The sequence below is a fragment of the Pelmatolapia mariae genome, linkage group LG15 (genome assembly GCF_036321145.2).
Source record: "Pelmatolapia mariae isolate MD_Pm_ZW linkage group LG15, Pm_UMD_F_2, whole genome shotgun sequence".
Classification (NCBI taxonomy): domain Eukaryota; kingdom Metazoa; phylum Chordata; class Actinopteri; order Cichliformes; family Cichlidae; genus Pelmatolapia; species Pelmatolapia mariae.
Genome location: NC_086240.1, coordinates 24,441,865 through 24,466,180, shown reverse-complemented (window position 1 = coordinate 24,466,180; position 24,316 = coordinate 24,441,865). Strand labels below are relative to the sequence as shown.

The 24,316-nt window shown below is 40.8% G+C and overlaps 1 protein-coding gene across 5 annotated transcripts in view; it reads left to right on the top strand.

Moving 5' to 3' along the window:
- The window catches only part of vash2 (vasohibin 2), a 41,416-nt gene extending 21,838 nt beyond the window's left edge, over window positions 1-19,578 (top strand). For all 5 annotated transcript variants that reach the window (XM_063495361.1, XM_063495364.1, XM_063495366.1 and 2 more), the window contains exons 8-9: window positions 8,920-9,038; window positions 12,870-19,578. In XM_063495361.1, the coding sequence (XP_063351431.1) occupies window positions 8,920-9,038; window positions 12,870-12,939 (189 nt within the window). In that variant the 3' untranslated portion in view covers window positions 12,940-19,578. The remainder of the gene's footprint in view (window positions 1-8,919; window positions 9,039-12,869) is intronic.
- The last annotated feature ends 4,738 nt before the right edge of the window (window positions 19,579-24,316 follow it).

Below are 24,316 nucleotides of genomic sequence, written 5' to 3'. Positions count from 1 at the left end.
TGTTTCCTGTGTTTTATTTCTAGTACAATATATGATTTGAAGATCATTGCATTCTATTTCTATTTACATTTTACACAGATTGTATTTCTGTCTTCTTAAGAACCTTTGTTGTAGACAGAGCATGAACCCCAAGGTTACATAAAGAGCCGGACATGAGATAAATAGGAATTCTGTCCAAATGATAATAACATCTGTTGGGTCTGTTCCCACAAACCCCGCTAGTTCTAGAGACTTATTCATCATGAAAGAAAACAAGGCAACAGTGTTCGATCGATTACTTGCGCAAGGGAGGCCTTTGGTCAAGAACCAGCTCTTGGAGCTCACGCTCCTAACCTGTCTCCAGCCCAAAGTCCTTCAAAGAGCAGCTTCCCTCGCAGCTATTTATTGAGAGACAGTTCACACAATAGTTTACAACACGTACCTCCCCTCTTAACCCCCCTTGGTTACAAAGATGAGGCACTGTGTGTGTGTGTGTGTGTGTGTGTGTGAGAGACCTCCTGCTGGGCAGGAAGCTTACATCAAACAGACCTTCCAGATAGGATGTGTCTGTAATCAAACCTACAGCCCCTCACCCAAAAACTCAAGAATCTGGGGAGGGGGACTGTGGAATTGCTTTACAATGTAGAAATGGATGGTAAGCATAAAAATGACAAACATTTAACAATTCACTCTAACATTCCCTCCTGTTTTGTGATTTTTATGCTCCAAATTATTCCTATGTAGTATATTCTTATCCATGCACCTCTTGCTTGACAATTTCAGCGCAGGTGTCATTTATACACAGGCTTCTGTCATGACATTCATTTCAGTCAATTCATATTGTTGTAAAAGTACATAATTAACAAATGTATTAGGAATCATCTTAGTTCGCATTGATCTTATACACGGTAAAATTCATCCTATACATAAACAAATCAAATGTCAACAGTCCAAAAACAGGAATTAATATTTCCAAAAGAAGATGCCACCAAGGACCAGACATTAACCAAGTTATCCAGCCTTGTGGTGCATCTACTCCTGTCGTGCGATTCATTATGTATTTCTGCAAGTAAACAACTGAATGTAACAGTCAAACAAGAATGATCAACATTCTCAAAAAATCATATGTCACTACAATCCAACTGTATACAGACATAGACATTCAAACACATCAGTTGACTTTATCGTTTGTCCATGTGGCTCTCAGCTAACTTCAAAGCTGTAGCCTGGTCAACACCCTTCTTTATGACTCCTATCAACCCCCCAAATCTTCTCACTGTAGGCATCCTGTGGGGGTTAGAGTCAACTAGTAAATTATCCGCATTTACAACTCTTCTCCTGTCCTGTTGTCACCACAGGAAAAGCTTTGTAAAGGAAATTGGATCAAGGTGTTTTGATCTTCTTGGCTCAAAACCTCAACCAGCTTAGAGAAGTGTTCATGATGTAAATGTAGACAAAAGGCTTCTCTGTTTACATCCTTCTTGCAGAGGACACAAAGAATAGGTGATGTTGTACAAATTCCATGATAAATCTCCAACTTGGACTAATCCATTGCCCTTCATACACATAGGCAATTGGCCTGTTTCCAGTTCATTTAGCTGTTCAGTGTCCTGCAGCGAGTCAGATTCTTGGAGTCAGACTAGCAGGTCTGTCGTACCAGAGCAGTTCACCTTTCCAGCTACTGGTGAATCAACCGTCCATTCAGGTTCAGAAGTTGAAAAGTTGGCAGTGTCCCAAGTATGTTTACTCCTGGATGTGTTGCCAAGGCAACCAAACAAACTGTCTCACTCTTAGTGATGCTATATGGCCACAGTCCAGAAGAATGTGTAGCCAGTGGCATCACAAGCATAACCATTGGTCTCGTTCTTTATGTGAGCGGTTGTGTTCACAAACTGCCACCAGTAGTTGTTGAAGACCCAATGCGGGTACTGGGTGTGGTTTGCTCTGTCCCAGTGCGCTCCTGTCATCCCACTCTGGGTCCACAGGCACAAGAAGGCGAACAACACATTCCCAACCATTCTAAGTTGGGTTCAGGATCCGTTGGTTTCTTCACCAGGATTGAGATGAGAGGTCCTAGAGATATACTCCCCCCTTTGTACCGCTGGCCTTTTCACCATCACCCAGAGTCGGCCAGGAAGTGTGTTACCTTCTTGCAGTGCGCTTGATGTATCCAAGTGTTCCTTTCTGCGATCTTCACTGCTGTGGTCGTCGTCAGCAGCATCCGATATGGATCTTCCCACCGTGGACTGGACCAGCACTTCCTCTCCATGGCCTTGTCAACATCCAATCTCCAGACTTCAGATTCTGCTCCTGCGGAGAAACAGAATCATCTGGCAGATCATTTGTTCTCAAGACGTCTTTATTTTTGAACATTTAAAGCATCTAATCTGCTAATATGCTCTCTCTTCTGCTCTTCTATCATCACTACAGAAGAATAGAACTCTAAATACTCTAACATATATAATCTCAACGAGTCAGACCATTCTCTGTTGGAGTAATCCTCATGCACATCTTAACTAATTCTTTACAGTCTAACCATGTCCTGCGTCTCTTCCTAAGTCTTAACTTTACTATTCCATTAGGTCTCTCTACCAACCCTGCACTTTGTGGGTGATATAAACAATGATGTTTTAATGTTATCCCTAGATGTTGTGCCATTAATCCAATCACTTCATTTACAAAATGTGGACCATTATCACTAAACAATACTCATAGTTATTACAGCTGGACAGTCCTATAGTCCATGTGAGTAACTTGTAATGGGTGACTGGGTCTAGGGAATTTCCCTCTCTTAGGTCTCAAATTACCCCGAGAATTGTGCTTGAACATATCATACATGACCTACAAAAAGGTTTTTTTAAGTTTTTTTTTAAGGGTTTTTAATCTTAAAGTATAAACTACTCATTATCCCCCTCCTGTTGCGACATGGCAAAGCCCATGGCGCAAAATAGCAACAGTCTTATACAAATTCTAAGGTAGTATTGGTGTATCACACAGATAATAAACACCATCCTGCAAGCTCGCTCCTTCTGTAGATCACAATTGTTTCCCTGCAGTAGGTCAGTGGCCCTGCATGTCTACCAGTGCATCCCGCATAATAGCCAACGTCTGCTGGCATTGCACTGCTAAAACGTTAACAACATGTTCTCCTAAAGTTGCCTCTTTCGCGATCTTATGTGCAAAAGCATTCTCTAATGCAACTGGATCTTTCCCTCACATGTGTGCTACACATTTACAAACGGCAATTCTACTGGGTAAAAACTCTGCCTCCAGCAGATTTTGCAAAAGTTTGGCGTGTTCTACAGGTTTCCCTGTAGAGGCTGTCACACCTCGTCTCACCCACTGTACTACAAAGAAATGTACTGTAGCAAATGCATACTGGCTATCAGTGTATATCGTCACATTTCGTTTCTCTGCAGCTTTACACGCTTCCGTTAAAGCTAGCATCCCTGCTGCTCAAGCAAATATGAAACATGCTAGTTGTCCTGCACAGATAACTTTCTCACTATCTACTACAGTAAAACCTGGTTTAGCCTGTCCCTCTGCTGTTGTAAAACTCAAACCATCAACAAACCAAACCTTTCCCTCACCAAGTGGCACATCTATTAAGTCATCCCTCGGCTTACACCCCTCTCTACGCGCTGTCTACACTCATGAGAAGCGCCCTCTTCCTTTGTTGGCAAAAAGGGTTGACGTAACAGTAACATTAAAGACAAGCGTCTTGTAGGTGACAGAAATGTAATTTTAGTCTGCAGTAGTAGACATCTACCTCGTGTGGAACTAACAGTGTCAAAAAGGTGAAAAACTATATCCTGAAACATTGTACAGCTTAAGCTGCTGCACATACTGATCTCATGCATGGAGGTAAAGCACAAGCAACTAGAGCTAATCTGGTAGGATAGTAAGTTACTGGCTTCACTTGTGGAAAAAGTGCTGTTAGTTATTTCACAGTCACCTGGCATTTGTGCTGTTCACAGAACCACAAGTCCATCACTGGACCTCCTCTGCGCTGTCACTTTTGGAGCTTGGCACGTTCCCTCAGGTTCTCACGATTCAACGTTGCTGAAGATTTTAAAGGCAGAGCACGTCGTACACCTTAGTTGTCTTCCTCAACGTCAATGTCGAAACTCTTTTATCTTATTTAAGATTTTGCTGTGCAGAGTCTCCTCATGACGATATCCTGGAAGCTCAGTAGCACAGCTCTCTGTGCTGAAGGTGATCTCCGATCCTCCTGAAGACTCTCTCCAGGCCTCAGCTTCCATCTTATGGACGATCCTCTCAGTCACTCCTTCTCGTCATGGTACCTCACGACATCTGCAAATTAAAATGACACTCCTCTTGCCACATGGCTTCTGCCATGTGTCAACTCCCCAACGAGACATGTACAAGAATGTTGCACAGTCTCCCTAAAACAATCTCCAGGGTTTGTCCCTTGGAGCAGCTTCACTCCAACCTGTAACCCTGTGTAAAAACATTAGTCAGCAATTAAATGTTTAGCTTGTCTAACTCCCAGCTCCACCTGGAGCCTGTATCCTGGAAGACAACGTCTGTTAAATCAAACTTCACATTTTCAACCAACTATAGATCATAAGAGTAATAAAGTATTCAGCATAAAAGACAAATATCATGTGCAGGTTTTCTCCAGTCATTAAATCACTATTATTATTATCATAATTTGTCCCAAATCATGAATCATCCCAATTTATTCCACAATTTAATTGGTGACTTTCCTTAAGTTTGTCACTCCACTCATTTTTATCACTGTGAGCTCAATAGTGGCCAGCTAATGAGCCCCATATTAAACTATTCCATAAACACTGCATCTCTTATTTGTTTTCTCATGTCACTTGTCTGTTTTCTGCTGAATCCTCTACATGCACTCTTAGAAAAACAAACATTAACAACACACATAAACAATCCTGGTGGTCAGGTGCCGGCCATCCAGATTCCAGAGATGCTGTAAAAAGGTCATAAAGTTAACACTCTGCTGTAAAAAGAAGTAAATGTTAGCGCTGCGCAGGTGTATACACTCTTTCTCACAGTAATCTCTGTGAGCAACACAAAGTAGTTAATGACACACCCATGGTGAATTCACAGACACAGAAAATTTTAAACTAAAAAGTTAAATTTGCAGAGTTCACATAGTCATGTGACCCAAGTTTCCTCTTGTGGTCTCCTTCTGTTCCTGCAACAGACACACGCAGAGATACATCCACACCTTTGTCAGGTGGGGGTTAACTTCACACAATGGTGTTACGTCAGTCAGTCTTGTCAGCTTTTGTCAGTCAGTTTTCCCACTCATTTTTTATTTGCTAATAGTAGAACCCTTCTTGATGCAATAAATTGCTACTGCCAGCAATGACGTCATTTCAAAAAAGAAGAAGAAAAACTTTAGAAGCGGATTACATCGCTGAATCCTTTTTGGCAGGGACTTGTTTTCTGATTGTCCCAAATAAGTGGCTTTCTCCCAAGCCCATTTTAATTTTTTGAGAAGCTCACTTTCGCAACAGTTTTGTCGACGACGAGTCGTATAGCGCTTCTGTTCTAATCGTGCATCTCTGCTCAAACAGACATCATCAACCGAAACTTTCAGTGCACCATGAAAGTAACAAAATAAAAAGAAAGGAAAGAAAATAAAGGAAAGCAAAGGAAAGAAAGGCCTTGTTAAGTCATGACACGTGTTTTTCATGCCAGGGGGATAAATTGTAACAACCCATTTGGCAGGCTCAACTTAGTAACAAAAGACAAATCAACAGCCAGTTTAATCTCAAACATTCATCCAATCAGCCACACACAACATACAGCATAACCCTGTTGTCTCAGCACATAATAAGTTTCTTCTCATGTAACCAAATGTGTGCCATGGTAAAACTTCTTCACACACCAGAAACTCACAATCAGCTCACTCAGCTCACTCATTTAAGACCCCTCATCAGCATTCTGTTTTCCTCTATGATGCAGTCATCTGTCCTCCTATAATATTCAGTCCACTAGTCTATGTATCACTTTCATCTTACTAGTGACTTGGACAAGATGACAAACAGAATCTCATGCTTAAGATGCTGTCTGGTCTTCATGAGTATCATTTATTGTGTATGCATGTAGGGTTAGTATGGTTGATGCATTTTTCTGTATGTTTTTGTGTTCCTCTCATCACATTTTCATTATTCTCATCACTGCTTAAAACAACACACATCTCTCTCTCTGTTTTTTAAACTGTCCTTTCCTTCAAAACAGAAAGTAGCATTACAGCTGTTTCAGGCTGAGAAACACCAAACACTCTTCGTGCTATCATTCACCACACAACTATTTTATTTCTTTGTCCGCTGGGCAGGTGACCTGCAGAATCACGTCTGCTCCAGCTGGATACCGTGTCACACACACCGTGACGTCAGACACACTCACCATCGCTTCTGCTTTAGAGCACAATTTCACTTAATTCTTCAACGATCCACACAACACGTTCTGCCCAATAAAAACTTTGCAGTGTATTTCATCCTCTTTCAAGGCAGACTTCTTTTAAGTTTGCAACTGGCAACGCGACTTACACCAAAACCCAGGCTACGTGTACACAACAGGTCACCGAATTCCATTAACACCGCTTAGGTTTCCTTCTGTGCTGCTGCGTTCACTTTACTGGCACTCACACACATATACGCTCATTCACACTCTTTTTAGGCCTATAATCCCCCTTACCGCGGCGAGCTCTTTCCTCCTTACCATTGGTGGAGAAACCATACACTCAACGCCCTTAACTGCGGAGAACCTTTTTTTATCTTTATAGAGCTCTATCCTCCTTTCGGTGGAGAAACCGTCCTTACCCTCCTTCTATTCGGTGGAGAAACCTCTTTAAACCTCCTTAAATAAATCAAAAAGATAAAACAAAAACTAAAACACTGGCGGAGAAGCCAGGTAGCTTGCGTCTACACGCACAGCTTGCGCACTCACGTACCTGCTTTAACGCACGGGCACGTAGCCGCTCTCTAAGGCCTTCTGTACTCACTGTTCGTGTTGTTTCCGTTCATGGGAAGAGTCTCTGGTTCCCGTCAATCGCCATCCATCCCGTGGGGAGTTCAGGCGCAAACTGTCCGGCCTGGAACAAAGCAAAGTACCAGGGCTTTCGTCAATCGTCCCAGACGATGGCTGCTAGCAGACTGCGGTGGCGTCCTCTCCCTCTCCTCGCGGTGGAGGCGATGTGTTGGGCTCCGGCTCGGAGGACCAAATAAATGTTGGGTCTGTTCCCACAAACCCCGCTAGTTCTAGAGACTTATTCATCATGAAAGAAAACAAGGCAACAGTGTTCGATCGATTACTTGCGCAAGGGAGGCCTTTGGTCAAGAACCAGCTCTTGGAGCTCACGCTCCTAACCTGTCTCCAGCCCAAAGTCCTTCAAAGAGCAGCTTCCCTCGCAGCTATTTATTGAGAGACAGTTCACACAATAGTTTACAACACGTACCTCCCCTCTTAACCCCCCTTGGTTACAAAGATGAGGCACTGTGTGTGTGTGTGTGTGTGTGTGTGTGAGAGACCTCCTGCTGGGCAGGAAGCTTACATCAAACAGACCTTCCAGATAGGATGTGTCTGTAATCAAACCTACAGCCCCTCACCCAAAAACTCAAGAATCTGGGGAGGGGGACTGTGGAATTGCTTTACAATGTAGAAATGGATGGTAAGCATAAAAATGACAAACATTTAACAATTCACTCTAACAACATCCAAGAGTGAAAACGTAAAGCTGGAAAGCTGCTATATAATTAAGCACAGTCGTAACAAATAGTCACTTAAATCTGGTGTTTTAATGGTACTCAGCAGTGCAGTAGATGTAATTTAGCTATTGGATCAGACATTTAAAAAGGGGAAAAAAAAGAATAAAATAGTTCTGCTTACAAAAAACAAAGAAATACGATCCATGTTTGTACCACAAACACATGACGAACACAACCAGCTGCAGGATATTAACAACTTCCTTTACTGCATTCAGGAAAACTTGCCATCCGGAGTCATCCTTTTCTTTTTTTCTCCTGCTGAGAGCTTAATGGTAGCTTCAAGTTGCTGCTTAATACACTAAGAATGCCTCATTTGTCGCTCTGAACTGTATTGTCTGCATGAGTCATCTGTCACAACAGTGAGGAAGATTAAAAATAGACAAAAACGCATTATCACATACATTTGTCTGCTGTTCCATTCATCACGGTGACGCTTTCTTCCCTCCAGTTGATTAGCAGCAGCAGCTGTTGTCTTCATGCTAACATAACCGCTGTACACTGAAATGTTAGAAGTTCAGGGATTCTTTGTAAATATGAAAGCAGGGTGTAAACAGCCATATGTTTTGCCAAACTGTTCTCACTCACTGCTTTTTTAATGCCATCATTCTAAACTTTTCCAGTATTGTCTGCACTTTTATCACAGTTCATAATAATTAAAAGATTAACCTTGAAATAGGTGACAATGATTTTTGTCCACCTGGTGAAAAGGCAATATGACTTAAAGTGCAGCTTTTAACTCTGAAGTTCTTTAATCTTTCTGCTGGATCAATGCTAACATTGTGTCCAAACACTGACTAGCCTCTGTCAGATACACAGCAGCATATATTTTATTCAAATATTCTTCATTTCTGAATGGGAAACATTAATGATTATTCACAGAGGGTTTCTTAGTGATCACCTTTACCTCATAATACACTCCGACTGGACCCGAGTGTCACTGGATATTCAACTTTATCTAAACTTTATCTGATATTTGGTGTTAAAAGTGTACAGTTTTGTTATCGGAGCTTTTTTGGTGCATACTGCTGCTGGTGCGGCTTAAAATGGGTGGATGATAGTACACTGATAAGCTAGAAAAGAATGAAAACATGTGCTGGTCTGCAGAGTGTTAATAAACTTTAAAACTTTAATAAACTACAATTAGTGATGTTGATTCTTCTATGTTTTTTTTAAGATCCTAAAATCATCCAGTGCCCAGTCACCGATCAAAGAGCGAAGCCGAGGGAAGTCCTTATCGCCACGGCGTCGACAGAGCAGCCCCCAGCGACGCTTCACGCACCACAGAGACAAATCGTAAGTTCTTCCCATCGCTTAACAGTTTGTTGCTCAGGGGGCTCGTTGCCTCATATCCTCTTTCCCCGACAGTTTCCACTGGTTAAGCAGCTGATGACATCCTTAAAATACAGAAGACTTCCACACTTAGAGCAGGGTTAATCAGCAGTGCTGGCAGCTGGTGTCTGTCAGCTTTTGTGTGGTACTTCCATCTTCCTCCCCCTTGTCTTCTTTCTCTAAAGGTCTGCTCTTCAGGTCAAGGAAAGTTTAGACTTTAATTAGTGTGTGCGCCTTTAAAGAATAAATTGTTCTGACATCTTAGTGGCAACAACTGTGTATCTGCTGGGTGGCACTGAGGACTTTGTGTATGAGTGTGTGGGTCTGCTTGTCTGCTTTTGTCGCCGACAGCTCAGCATTATCATCAGACAGACACTCCTTGTTGTGTTCAGCTGACAGTGTTATCACTATGATATATGTGTGCGTGTGTGTGCATATCACCAGCACTCAGCAGAATATAAGCTCTCTGATGCTGCTTGTCAAACACAGGCTTAAAAACAAAGCGGTAAACTCCATATAAAGTCTGTAAAATCAGAGCTTCCTTGTTCGCCTCTATGCCAACATATTAAAGAATCCAAGATATTGTTTGAATTATTTAAAGTTTAACACTGTAGCCTTCTAACAAGTCAGAAGGCTACAATAACACACACACATGTATGACTATGCTGAGTGTGTTTGCATGTGCCGTCAGCTGTGCGGACGGATGTAACACAATCTGACTCGGACGACAGCTGCAGCCCGGCCATACTGCAGAGTCACCACAAACACACACAGACTCGGCACACGAATTACTGACGTTGCTAGTGTTGCCATTTGGCTGGCTCTCTGTTGACCTTTCATATATTAAGCTCTGATGCGCTTAAGAGAGTAATTATTTAGGGATCTGCATGTGTATGTTGGTAGTTAGGGAAATGCACTTGGCTTTTCAGTTAAATCACTGTCAGTCATCTAACATTAGCTCATCATCTCCACATCATTTGAGATGATGATCCTAAAATTCGAGCTATTAAACCACACATATTATCACACTGAGCTAAGCTTTCACAGGCTTTCAGCTGCATTCGTATGTTTTTGTTTAGTATATCCACTTTAATCTTTATTAGCTTTGAGTGCAAGTTTATATGAAAATTAAAAAGGGCTGTGGCATGCAGCTTCTACAAAAGTATTCAGACCTGAAGATGCCAGGCTTTGTTGATGACTCTGGTTGTCCCTGAGATCAGCAGCACAGCTGCTGAGTTTTTCTGTAAACCTAAGAAAATTAAATGTAAGAATCCAGTCTGGGTTTTGGTCCAAGTTTGCAGGTTCTCCCTGTGTCTGCGTGGCTTCCTCCTGCCATTCGAATATACGTATTTATGGGGTTAGGTTAACTAAATTGGCCATAGGTGTGATTGAGAATTGGTTCAGTAGAAGAAAATGAGTGGCTGGATAGATGGAATCCCCAACAGCTGACCAACTGACGTAAGACTTTTAGACTCCCTTTAGACTTCTCATGCACACAGATCTTTTATACCTTGCAGTAGAAGTCTAGCTGACGTGAGGTGCAAGCCATTTTTTATTGTTGGTGACTCTGCTGTTGATTTGCATTTGGAACATTTTGCTATTCAAAGTCTTTCTCTTTTGTTGTGGTTTTACAACAGTTGTCACAGACAAAAAGAGAGTTTCTCAAAAGATGATGAACAAATCTAGTGAGCTAACTAACTCAAACCTTTGCAGTAACAAAGAGTCTTTCTATCAATGTATGTTTGTGCTTTTGAGGCACCCTTAATCCGAACCCTAAAACTTTATCCTCTGCCTTATAACTGGGGCTTCAGTTGAACTGATACCATAAAGTGTAATTGCACAGCTATGTGCAGAATCAAGGAACATAACTTAATGGTCTGCAGTGAGCATGTTAGTTAGATAAAAGCAAGACTTTTTTTTAATTAAATGAGTTGTGAAAGTGTGAAATGGTGTCCTCATTTGCATTAATCTATTTCTGTTACCTTCAAAGTTCATTTAGCCATGGTTTAATTTTCACTTTCTGTAAGTGCCATAGTTTCATCAGCTCAGAGAACCAGTTAAAATGTTTAGAACAGCACATCACCACTTTTAGCCACTTGAATGCGATACTTAAAAAGCTATTACTGTTATCAACGGAGCACTTACACCCTTAACAATATGTTGCCACCTTAGAGCGACGACTCCAGCAGAAACTGTGTAATAACCTGCTGCTGCTTCAAACAGCTGAGGGTGCGGACACAACAGCACAGGCTCATTTTACAGCTCGAGCGAGACGTTTCAAGAGGCTGTTATCAGCACTGCCCGCTTTATACAAATCGAATACAAATGACTCAATTTTCAAAATGAATTTCTGTAATATTATTGTTACATAAGCGGCTCTCTACACAGGAACGTTCAAGATAGAAGGATAGAAAGCAAAGAGAAGGGATGAAGAAAAAAGAATAATTATGTGTTAGAGGGCAAAAGAGATGGAAAAAGATGGCGAGAAGGGGGAGAAGAAACTGAGTAAGTGGAAAAAGGGGAGGGTTAGGAGGGTGAGAGAGGAGAGTGAACGAGAAAAGAGGTGAAGGTCTGGCAAAAGATGAGAAGGAATAAAAAGCCTGTCAGCTCTCCAGATTGGTTGTAACAAGGAACACTTCTCTGTGATGTGTCAGAGAGCTTGAAAGCTTCCTTCTGAGCAGAAATAATAAAGATGGGAGGCGAGGGAGGACAATGTGACATTAGAGGAGAGGGCAGGGAGAAAAGGAGAGAGGGAAAGCACTGAAGGAGGATTAAATCGAAGACTTTTGGGCTTTTAGAAATAAGAAGGCATTTTTGATTTTCCATCATCTTCACATTTTCTGCTTTCTTCACACTTGTTTCTTTCCTTTTGAGTTGCGCTGAAGAAGGTTGGAGTAAAGTCACTGTTTGTTTTATTTATTATTATTATTATTGTGGTGAATTTGCCTGTTTTTAAGCTTGCATTCTGACAGTGGTATATTCGTGTTCCTCTCGTTTTATTAGAAGCCTTTTCTCTTTCTTTGTACAGTGAACTAGGGAACAACTAGACTGTGTATAATGTTATGTTACCCATTTGTTTGTGATTACAATATCAGGGTCTTTATGTACTGTCACCACCTGCAGTTCCAAAATTCACTTTAAGTTATACAGCGCTAAATCACAACAACACTGTTTGCATATTTAGAATCGCTTTAGTCACTCGCCTCCAGGTTGAGAAAAATTTTATTCAGGATCCAAATCGACTTCCCGCCATCTCTGGTTACTACATCACTGCTGGTTACCTCCCATGTGGACGACCCTTTAGTGTCCACCTGCCAATCAAAGCATCTGTGCCCCTGATTTTAAGAAACTAAAACATGATTTTTATTTGTGTCAGGGAGTCTTGTATTTCTAGCCACTTTTTGATTTTTTTTGGTCAGTTTCTAAGCAAAACACTCAAAATTCAGGTGATTTCAAATTATATCTGCTGGTTTTGATGGTCCTTGTAAAAATGAGCTCACTGCATTTAACCACGAAACAACCAACTGAACTCTTAATATGCAGTAATGGATATTTTTGTGTTATTTTTGAGTGAGATGAGAAAAAAGTTGCAGATTAGTCAACAGTAAGAAAATAATGAGTGACTGCAGCCATGCTGGGGAGAGTTTTGTGAGATAGTTTGGAGACTTGTTCTCGTTTAGCTCTGCTGCACAACATTAAGGAGCTTGTCAGAATGAAAGAGCTTCTCCAGCTTCTTCTGCCACTGTGCTCTTAGTATGCAGTGCATGTTCAGCAACTTTATCTCCTATCTTTCAGGCTGGCCTCAGTGGAGAGGAAACCTCCAGAACTCAGCATGCTCAATGACGGCTACCAGATCCGCATCTGATCCTCCTTCACCTATGAGACTCCCTCAGCTTCTCCATATCCGTCCAGGCTCCTCAGCCACCCTGATCCAAGAGTCTCTACCCAACCCAGCAAGAGAGTCGCCAAAACCCGAGCCACATTTTTTACACAGACGAGGTGGATGGTGTTATTTAAAACAAGAGAATGGCTTAAATGGTTGGCCTGGTCCTGATATTTCATACAGTGTTTACTCATTTCTGTAGCAATAAATCCCTTAAGATAGTCTCATCATCATCATTCACAGGCCAAGAGGATTCTCATTCTGTTGGTATTTTAAACCAGTATTCTTTTTTTGGTTGAAATAGTCACCCTCTCTTAGAGACAAGCACTCGAGCAAAATCAGCTCAAATTTATTGTTAAGTTATCATATGTATTCACCAGGAGGTGGAATGGGAAGTTGTCAATATAAATAACTGAAAGTATTCGTCACTGGTTAAAATGACATCGTCGTGCTGGAACAAAGAGATGTTCGGGTGTCGTTGCATCAAACACAACGGGTGAAATATTCATTTGTGGGTTGTTTTGGTGTCTCAGCAGTTCTCAGAACACCAGGGGAATTATGTTTTATCACAGGTGGAAGTAATGATGACTTTTTTGTTTGTTTGTTTGTTTGTTTGTTTGTTTGTTTGTTTGTTTGTTTGTTTGTTTGTTTGTTTGTTTGTTTGGGCAAAGCCAACCTGAAGACGACTGAAATTACCACCTGTGTAACTGAGCTCAAGAGATTAAAGCTTCATTTTTAAAATTTTTTTAAGAAGGACAAAACAAATCTGAAGGGAAGCTCTGGTCTGCCACTCGACTTTTATATTGTGGTTCGCTGTAAATGATCCAAGTCATAACTTACTCCTCAACCAGCAGCAGTTTTAGGAAGATGATTAAGTAAACTCCTGTGTGCCAGCCGTATTGATTACAGTGGAAGTGCGATAAAGTATGCGGGGAAATCAAAGATGCAGAATCAATAGAGAGGATAAAAGAAGAAGAGGATGAGGTGAAGCAGTGTGAGAAACGAGGGAGTGATTCAGAGAGACGATTCGCTGCAGAAGACGGAGTGATCATTAGAGCACTGCGGCAATGTTCATGTCTCATCTGCTCCTCTTCCTCGGGCGTCTGTTGAAACGTAATTGCATGCATAACCATAACTCTGTTCCTGAACATCACAAAAGCAAAACTTCATGGAAGAAGATCGAAAGACTCCAGGAACAGGCTAGACTCGGTTAATAGTCACTTTTTTTTTTAATATGAAGACAGAAGGGCAAATTTTCTATCAAGATAAATCGGCAGACTTGGCATTTCCGTCCACATCTATATTTATTAGAGAGACTCATTTTCCATCATTCACTTTGCAGCAAAGAAAAGCTCTGTTGTTGGATGGAAATCAGACAAATTTAAAAAAATAAATAAATAAAACAGTTGTAGGTTTAATTGCTCACACAGCTCATGTCTGAGACATAAGGGCGGGGGGGAGAGCAAATACAGCAAAAGCTGGCCAGAATCTTGGGAAACATTGATCATAATCTTTGGTTTGTAGTGTGGGGGAGAAAATCAATATGTAAATTTTGTTTTTCTCATCCTTTCATTTACCAGTGGCCGACTGGATTTCCTGTTTCCTGGTAAAATGGGAAAAATATACACTGAAAAAAGCAGAGCTCAAATGAAAATGGTAAGCTTGACATACAAACAAGAACCTGCAAGCCAAACGTTAAATACACGGTGCTCTGTTCTCACACAATACACCAAAAGGAAGAAAACTCTTGATCCAAAAGTCAGGAATGATTATTATTATTATAATGATTATTTCCAAATCTGGCTTGGAGAAAACCTGTAGAGTTCAGCTGTGGCCACTCTGCGTGTTCACACAGTAAACCAACATAGCGCTGGCCAGCTGACTGCTGTTCCACCAACAGCTGGAACATAAAATGATTCAGCTGGTCCAAGATCAGCTGCAGCCAGTTTCTCTACTAAGGCAAACGAGGAGCGAGGTCAGATGTTGCTGACTGAATGAATCTCAGCAACAAAAGCCTCTTTCAAGACGGCCAGAAAGGATGTAACAGTCTGTGCAAGCTGTCGGCAGATATCAGAGACGGGGCCAGAGAGCCCTTCAAGGTGTTTTGGTACAAAATGAGAAAAATAGTTCTGAAATCTCCAGGTTTTAATCTAAATTAGATTGGCTTTTTTTTCTTAATAGCATGAAAAAAAAATTTTTTACAGCCTATGTAAAGCTGTTTTAAAAAATTATCAGATATTACCTAAAGGGGGATATTCGATGTTCTTTAGCTTCCCACTTGTGTGCTGTCCAGTGTGCCACACACTCTAACCAAATCATTTATTTGTGAGAACTGTGCAACGTCTGCAAAATGAGTGCAAATCTTTTTGTGTTTTTTTTTTCTAAGCACAGGAGACAATAAGGGCAAAACACGCAAGTTCTCAGAGCAGCTCGAAGAAGTTTGTTTTTGCCCCCTGAAGCCAAGTGACCTATAAGAGTCCATTCAGTACTGTATGCAGTTTCACGCTCGTACACTTGATCTATTGTAAAGGTGGTCCAAAAATTCCAGTCAAGCTTAAATCCGATGGTTTTTTTGGATTCTCCTGTTGAGGCCTTCAGTGAATAGCTAAGCTAAGCTCAAAAGCTTGAAATTAATGAAGCTTGAAATCACACATTACATGCATTCAGCATTTATCCATCTGAATACAAATGCTTGAAATGATGGCTGAATATCTCATATCTGCATATCCAGATTTTCTTTCAAACTGTACGCAAACATTTAATCAAAGCAGATTTTAAGCATACACGCCTTTATGTGATCTGTGATCTACATCTGTGTTTATCAATGTCTGTTACATCTGCAGAATGTATCGCATGGTTTTAAGTCTTTTGGGTGACAACTGCAGAAGTCAGTTTTAATTCAAAACAAGATATTTCTAAGTACATCCACAGTCCTCCATCACTGCCCACAGACCAGCTCTATCCACACAGTTATTCATTCAGACAAATTTACATGAATTTGGTGGCTTAGGATAAATATTCAGAATTGTATGGTGGAATAATTTGATTATTCAGCATTTGACTTCTATAGTTTTCACCTGAACCTTTAACTCAGATTGGTGTTTCCCAAAACACCCAAAGTTTAAAGCTCATCTTTGTTCACTTACACCAGGGCGCTGAGTAAAGATCCCTGTGGAACGCTGTTTTTAACCTTGTGCTTCGGTTTTAAAAAAGGAAAGTTAGACATTGTTAAAGAGGCGAGAAGTGGTTCCTGTTTTGTTTGACAGTTAGTGGCAGTAGGTTGCTGATGAAGTTAACATAATTAAGTAAAGTCCAGGCTCTGGGCTTGCAAACACAGATGCTTTAGATTCTAAAAATCATATCTAAAGTCCAAAATTGAAACCCATACCTGATTTTTTGGGGGGGCTAATCTCCTTATTTCAGTGTCGTCTACTTTGTAGATTGCTCCCTGACAGTCTGACCACTCGCATGCGTTCATCAGAGTTGGTTTTGGGGAAAAGGAAAAGTCAGAGGGGGCTAAATCTGCTTTTTCAGCGCACTGTGTCCATCCACATAGTGCCACACCCGAAAACTCATTAAAGCTGATTTGGTAGAGAGAATTTACAGTGCAATAGGTCACACCAGCTGCCCTGGAAGAGGTTCAGATGGGAAGAAGGAGATGACCCAACATGGAAGATTGTCCAGACTTAGATCATGCAATGTTTTACTACTATTAGCAGAGTTGTAGATCTTGATATGCATATGAAGGAATCAAACACATTTGTTGTCCCTTAAGGAAAGACTGTGGTGAGGAACCCTTAATTTGGCATTATTCACTGGGTGCCTTTAACAGTGTGTGAACCTGGTCCTAGTTGAACTGTGTGTCTAACAGAGCAAAGGTGATCTTTAATGGCTGGAACGTTTTGGGAAAACTTTATTTTTTCTTTGGTTATTCAGAAGGATTTCGGAAATCTATGTGTAAATGTGATCATTTGATTGTTTTATCGATTTTCTTTGAATGTTTCACTACACCCTCTTAATCACAGAACGTGTGTCTTTTGTTGCCAGTTGCCACTGCGAACATTTTATCCTAGCTTTTTGCTTCAACAGTGAGCTATGCACGCACTGTGTTAACCGAAACATGAATCCTTGTCTTCCAAAGTTGAAATGCTGGAGGGGGAAAGTGTTTGTTGCTCAATTTACACAAGACAAGTCGTGTTTTCAACCATCCACACAGAAAAAAATCTTTCAGAGTGATTCTACTTAGCTTTTTTCTTCTGTATATCCAACCTGATTCAAGGTGCTGTGAGCAAAGCAGAATATTTTTTAGATATTCCTGATGTTTGGACCAGCACAGCACAGAGACTGTTACATGTGAAACTCTGGAACAAACTAACCAGCCGAGCGCGTTCATATTTGTGCTGATGGTTGCGTGTTGATACTTTCTAAAGGCTTGATGTTTGTTAGCATATAGAAGAAGCACAAAGTTATTCTGCTTTTTGAGTCTGTTTCACTGCAATGAAATGATGCATTTTCTTACTGAAGAAGCAACATATCTCAGAAGATTTTTAGGAATGACAGACGCTGATGCCGTTGTATTTTTGGAACTACAAACTGATGATCAACAAGTTTCGAAGGGCCTAACTTCAGACTTCTCTCGATGACTATGATGACTTTGTCTTTGTTCAAAGAGAAAGATCAAAACGTTACCCAAAGACAGTGATAAACAACCAGACTGCTGAGCAGGGACACACAAACTGCATCATGTTACCTTTCACTGAGGTCACAAATGGCAGCAAAGCAACCTGAAACAGTTAAACTCCATGTAGCAACTTAGATTTGTTTCTGTGTCCGTTTGCAACTTCTGTGCTTGACAATTTATCTGACTGAATCAGTTTTATTTGGAGTTTAATAATTGATTGTAATCTATCATTTTGAATGACAAGTGTTTCTTTAAAAACAAAAAAACAGCCTGTACTTGTAGCAGGTGCTGTTTTTGAAGGCCTTTGAGTTGTTTTCAAGTGCTCATACCATGTTTCTCCACTCCGACGCTAACTGTTCTGGTCTTGTTCCCAAACCTCTTCCGTCATGCTTGACTTCAGAAGATTGGAAAAAAAAAAAAAAAAAGTTGGTTTAATTTCTGTCAAATATTCAGCCAATGACCTAATTCGTGCATGCTTAAAGACTGGTTGGTAACCCTCTGGCAACTTCCTGTCGCTAGGGAAAAATGCGCCTTGTGGTTGCTGGTGGTTGCCAGGTGAAATTGGTCACAAAGTTACTTTGGTTGCTAGCAGATTCCCACGGTTGCCCATAGTTTGCATTGAGGACACAAACTTGCAATTACTCACCAAGCAATAGTGGACCTAATTAATGACGAGGAGGTTTTCAGCACACCACCATCTACCTCTTTGCAATCAGTATCACCTAAGAACTGCAAACTGGTCAAGGGGTATGCTTTTTTCCAACAAAGAAGCAGTTGCTGAGGGCCACTGACCGGTCTCTAGGCCTGTGTGATGGGGCGGCTAACAGTATTAAACTGTTCAGTAAAACTACTACTTTTTTCCCCCTGCAGCAGCTTTACACAGATCCACCAGTCCCTCTGAGAGGCACTGCTGTACTGTAAAATGTACTATATCTTGTTCTTAAGTTCAGCTTTTCATAAATCAGCTTTACATTAAAAGTACTATCACATTACAAAAAAACAAATCCTCCTGTGCAGTATGTTGCAGCCACATTATTGCAACAGATGTCACAGCCATCATAGCCGTCTTGATGGCCTAGAACAAGGACGCCGATCACAGACGTACCCTGCTGTTGCATCCAATAATTTAAAAAAAATGGAAATCTGTTTGTGCCACAGCTGCTGACATACTTAAACACATATAAATACAAACAGTCTGGTGGACTGACGCGTATCCACGCCAAGCTTCCAGTGCCTCAGCCGTGTCAGATAGAAATGTTTTTACTTTAATTACAACCTTGTATCTCTGCTTTGTGTTCGGAGGAGTTGCCCTCGTGTGTTCCACGAATAACGTGTCATTCACGCTGACCACAAGTTTTCCTTTTGTGTTTGGCTCACTGGTTTTATTCAGATGTTCTGTGAAAATAAGAAAGCAAAAAAAGATGTTTTGTTTCCTGTTTTCTTGCCCGATTTTCTTTTTTTTTTGTTGTTGTTGTTGTTGTTGTTTTTTTTTGGTTTTTTTGTGAGCCTGTAAAGCGGACACGTTTACTTCCTGCTGCAAAGAACAAAGGGACAGGCAGCCTAGTTTGTGGCCCATGAAAAGCAAAAATAAGTGTGTGTCTGTGTGTGAAATGAACCTCCAGCTGCATATTTATCCAGTACTGAATTTGATTTAACAGCTCAGTGGACTGACTGGAGCCAATGGATCGGATTGATGAACACTGAGTTTGAGGAAAGTGCTCTAAAGAACACACACACCCTTCATCCAGATTTCCTGTGTGAAAACACAGTGTGAGGGTTTTTTTTGTTTGTTTGTTTTATGGCAATCAATAGTGGGAGAAACTGAGCCCAGTGATCATTATTATTGTAAATCTCCTACTGTTACAGTGTCATTGGTCTTGATAGCAGCTGTTTTTATCAACAACTGTAGCAGCATGTGTTCTTTTAATAAATATTCTATGTTTTTAACCTTGTGGTCAAACTGATTAATAACAAATTAGTGAAGGATTGATTAATAGATCCATAAACCAGAAAACTAGGTAACGTTTTTTTAGACTTATCTGACGTCTTGTCAGCAAAATACAACTTGATGTAACTTGATCTCTTTAAAAGGGGAACTGTTATGCTCATTTAGACTTTACTAAAGACTGTGTTGGACAACCACCTGTTTAAGCTGGTTTTATCCACATGTTGAAGAAGCACAAACATGGAGCTTACTTGTCAAATAAGTTTAGTACAAGCATTTTTGGCTTCATACGCTCATCTTCCACTTCATGAGGTACAGCTTCTTTGTGGTTCCTTAATTCTTCATGGCACAGATCCAACAAGTTTCTGGAAATATTCCTCAGAGAATGTGATTGATGTGATAGTGTCACACTGTTGCTGCAGATTTGCTGGCTGCACATCCATGATGAGAATCTGTGTAAACTGTGGTAATAAAGAGATGGACATGGTCAGCAACAATAATCAGGTAGGCTGTGGTGTTTGTACAAAGGGAGCCAAAGTGTACCAAGGATATGTCTACAAACCCTACCAGCCCAGCAGCTAACAGAAGGCAGGATGGTTCCATGCTTTTATAATGTTTACACCATATTCTGATCCCGCCATTTAAACATCGCAGCAGAAATCAGGACTCACCAGATCAGATATTTTTCCAGTCTTCTACTGTACAGTTTTGGTGCACCCATGTGATTTTTAGTCTGAGTTTCCTGTTAGCTAACACGAGTGGCACCTGTTCTGGTTTTCTGTTCTGGTTTCACATGCTGTGTGTTCAGAGTTGCTTCTCTGCTTACCTTGGTTGTGATGAGTGATTGTTGGACTTCCTGGTGAATGAACAGGGTTAATCTTAAAAGTAGGCATGCTCAATTACACAAGCATGTCTATCTGACTGAACGGTAGACTGGTTCATTGGCTGGCTCAGTGCTAAATGTATGGAACAATTATGATTCATAATTATCTCAGAGAACATGTTTCACAAAATCCAGCAAAGCACAAAGCCCTCCAGCAATCTTGAAAAGCAAATAACTTGGGACCAATGTGATGCAGCGTTCATGAGGAAAGTGCAGGTAAAGCAAGAAAACAACAAAATCTGCACTTTCTCCTCTTCTGTTGAAGCACTGTTCAGCAGCTCAGCCCTAAAAATCTGATCTCTGGTGTGAAGTTCAAAGCTAAACGCACTCGCAGCAAACTCTCCTTAAACTTTCAGGGAGAACAACAGAAAGAAGACAAACAGAGGGAAACTACAGTGTGTTCTTCCTCTTTAAATGACACTCCTGTGCACACCGTCGTACACTCCAGCCTTCTGATAAAATAATCTGCTTATGTTCCACTGCAGATGTGTGTGTGTTTCAGACAAGCACATGGAGGCAGCAGATTTAGAGAAATAATCCTTCATTTTTCAGCAGCAGCTCAGGGATTGGAAGGCAGGGGAGGTTCACCTCACTCAGCTTAATGTGATGTAATGTTTGTGTGTGAGCACAAAAACACTGTCACATCAAACTGTAGAGATGAGAAGCCAGCAGAGCTTTTCTCAAAGTTATGGAAAAGAAAGGTCAGATTGGGTCTCTGGTTGGCCCTGGGTTTTTGATTTGTCCTTCCTGGGGGTCATGTGTGAAACCTTTTACTGTCCAGGACCACAAATCACACCAACCCCATAAGTCTCTTTGCAACCTGTGCTGTGTTTTCAGAGCAAAAGCTCCCTGGTGAAGTGTTAAACTGATTTAAACCTTTCATCTGCAGCACCTCCTCAGATTACAGATTTGATTTTAGGACTGCTGCAACCCACACACGTTTCAAAGCCTTTTGGCTACAGGTAAATTTCCTTGAAGTTTCCAGAAATCTGCCGTATTGTTCAGGTGAGCTGAGGAGACAGGAGGGATGGAAGGGAGCTACCCTCATGAATGCCACACACAGTCAAAGCATTCACAATTCTTGAACTTCACATCCATGTTAACACTCAGCGAATCAACCCATTTTGGTAAATAGAATAGTTGTTTAAGGCAGTAATTATCAGGTTATGCACTGTTTAAAAATAAATAAATAAGAGAAGACTCAATCATCTGTGAGAATGAGGTCCCAGCATCATTTAGAGAGGAGACGGGTGTGCCAGTAGCAGACCTGCCAGTTCCAGTCCTCTCCATCATGCTGCATGCCATTGGTCTGTGAGCATCTGTTCCACTGAGGGACATTCGGAACCTCAACTGTGCAACAATCTTGAAATTCCGGGCAGTTATTTTGAAACTTTGTCTGTATTGTTCACTGGTGAACAAACACTACAAACTACAATCAAATCGGTCCTAAAAAAGCCTCAGATTTTGCTGACTTCCCCTAAAATTAGGTTTTAAACACCTTTTCCAGTCAAAGTTGAACCAGAGACTCAAAGAATCCTGAACAGAAAAAAAGATGATACAGAAAACCTTTTATAAGCTTTTCAAAACCTTACTTTGGCACAAAGTTAACAAGCATTTTAAGCTGCTTTTAAATCAGTGTTAACTATTCTATACATGCAGTTTTATGACAAAATTGCTACTGATATTAAGGATATTAAATCATTTTGGTAGTGCTCAAAATACAGCATTTTAAGATAGTGAGTTTTGCTTCTTGAAAGACTTTGGTTGTACCAGCAGTGCTGCAGCTCTCTCACAGACTTGTGAGTGCAACATCTCATATCTCATATATCACACATACTTCAGCTCTAAGTCAGTTTTTAGTAATAAATTCAAGATGATTTTTAAGCAAAAATCCACATAAACCTCTGAATCCATCATCATCATCATCTTGCACCTCTCAACTAACCAAAACTGTGTTTATTCACCTGCCATCCACCTCATTTGTTAACAAGCACTCTGCTGCTGACATCTAGTGGCCAAAACTCAAACAACTCCAAAGACACCTGCCACAAGCTTGTTGGTATGCTGCTAAGAAATCTGATGGGCACGAACTTTTGTGCATCAGCAGCATTGGAGAAGACTCACAGAGGTCAGCTGTTGACAGAAGTTTGCTCATAAATGCTGCAGAATTCACAAGAAAACATTTTTGATCTAATTTCACTACACAAATGATAAATAAACAGACACAGGGGTAAGATCAATTGTGATTTTTGTATAAATTACTGCTTCTGACAGCCTGAGCTTTAAAAAAAGGAAAGTGTTTTGCCCTGGGTCAGTAATCTGGGTAGGTTTACCGTCTAATAAAATAGCTATAATAGTGTTTTCAATACCAACTCCACTTTGTATAATTTTCCTGATTATAATGTTACTCTCTGTAAACGGGCAAGTTTTGAAACCCGACCCCCGTCGACTCTGCAATAGGATGCAGAGAGGAGCCCTTGAAGCCTGCTGAGATCCAGCCGAGTGTCTTGCTGCAGTGCGGAGTGACGCCCAGAATACCAAAAGCGCTGCATCCTGAGCACACAGTGAACCGAGGTAAACGATGCAGCCATTTGTCACCATCGCACTCACGCTAATGTGGAAAGATGTGGGGCCTGTTATGCAGAGGCACACTCTGCGTCAAAAACAATTACACAACCACTTCCATTAACAGCCAAAGAGGCAAGACTGTAGAGAAAAAAACAACTGTTTCCCACCAGGAGGACAAACAGCGGGATCCTAATTTAAATGATTATTTCTCCAAGGACCAAATAACAGGGCAACAATGACATCTTCTATTATATATGGGCAAAAACAAACATTAAAATAGTCTGAGAACATATTCCAAGCTGCAGTAAACAGTGTATACTGTGTGTACTAGTTAGTGAACATCCTGGACAGTAAAGTACTGGCAGTCAGATTAAAGAGCAGTAAACAGTTATTTTACTCCTGTTATCTGCAAAAACAGTCTGTTACTGTAGAAGATGAACAGTAGGAAGGGCAATAAATTACTGTCAACCAAATGTTGTATAACACTTTTCATGCAGATTAGTGCAGAACAAACAGCACAACATGAAAATATGCAGTAAAAAGCAATTCAGAATCAATGAACAAGAAGAAATATTAAAGAATACGATAATTTTTAAAAATCGCCTACAAGTCTAATAAGAACACCTCAAATAAACTTGAGAACAACTAGAATATAGCATGAATTCAGCCACTTGTCTGTCTTGTTTATGACCATATATCAGTGTTTTTCCTTTTGCAGCACACAGTTATGCAATCTTGCTGTATGCAACATTTTAACAGCTACTCTGAATGCAGGCTGTAAGTTTCCTCCACAGGGGGTGGGCTGGGAGGCAAAATGATGAAGCTGTAAACTGATGTAGGGCTAACAATCTGCTGTAACGCCAATTATGAGGAACAGAGCGAACAGCAGTGTTTTGCTGGCCTCAGTGCATCTCTGCACATACACTGGGTGATGAGGGAGGAGTTTATTTTCCGCTTCAAATCCTTGAATCATGCAGGGAAAAGGAAGAGAATGATTTTTCCAGTTGTAATCCACAATTAGTGGACAGAAGTAGCAAAAAAGTGTTCAGTTAGAAACATGGGCTCTGGGTCTGGGTGCTAGAAACGTCCCCCGGCTCTTTCTCTGGAACCTTTGTGAACACTTTACTAATGACTTTGTGATCTCTATAGCTTGTTTCAGATCACCAAAAAAGAAAAGTTCATTTTGTAAATTACACTCACTCCTCCAGCCTGAAAGCAGGATTGTCCAGGTGATGCTCATTGACTTGTTAATTACAAGTTATCATCCAATGAGCGTGCAGAG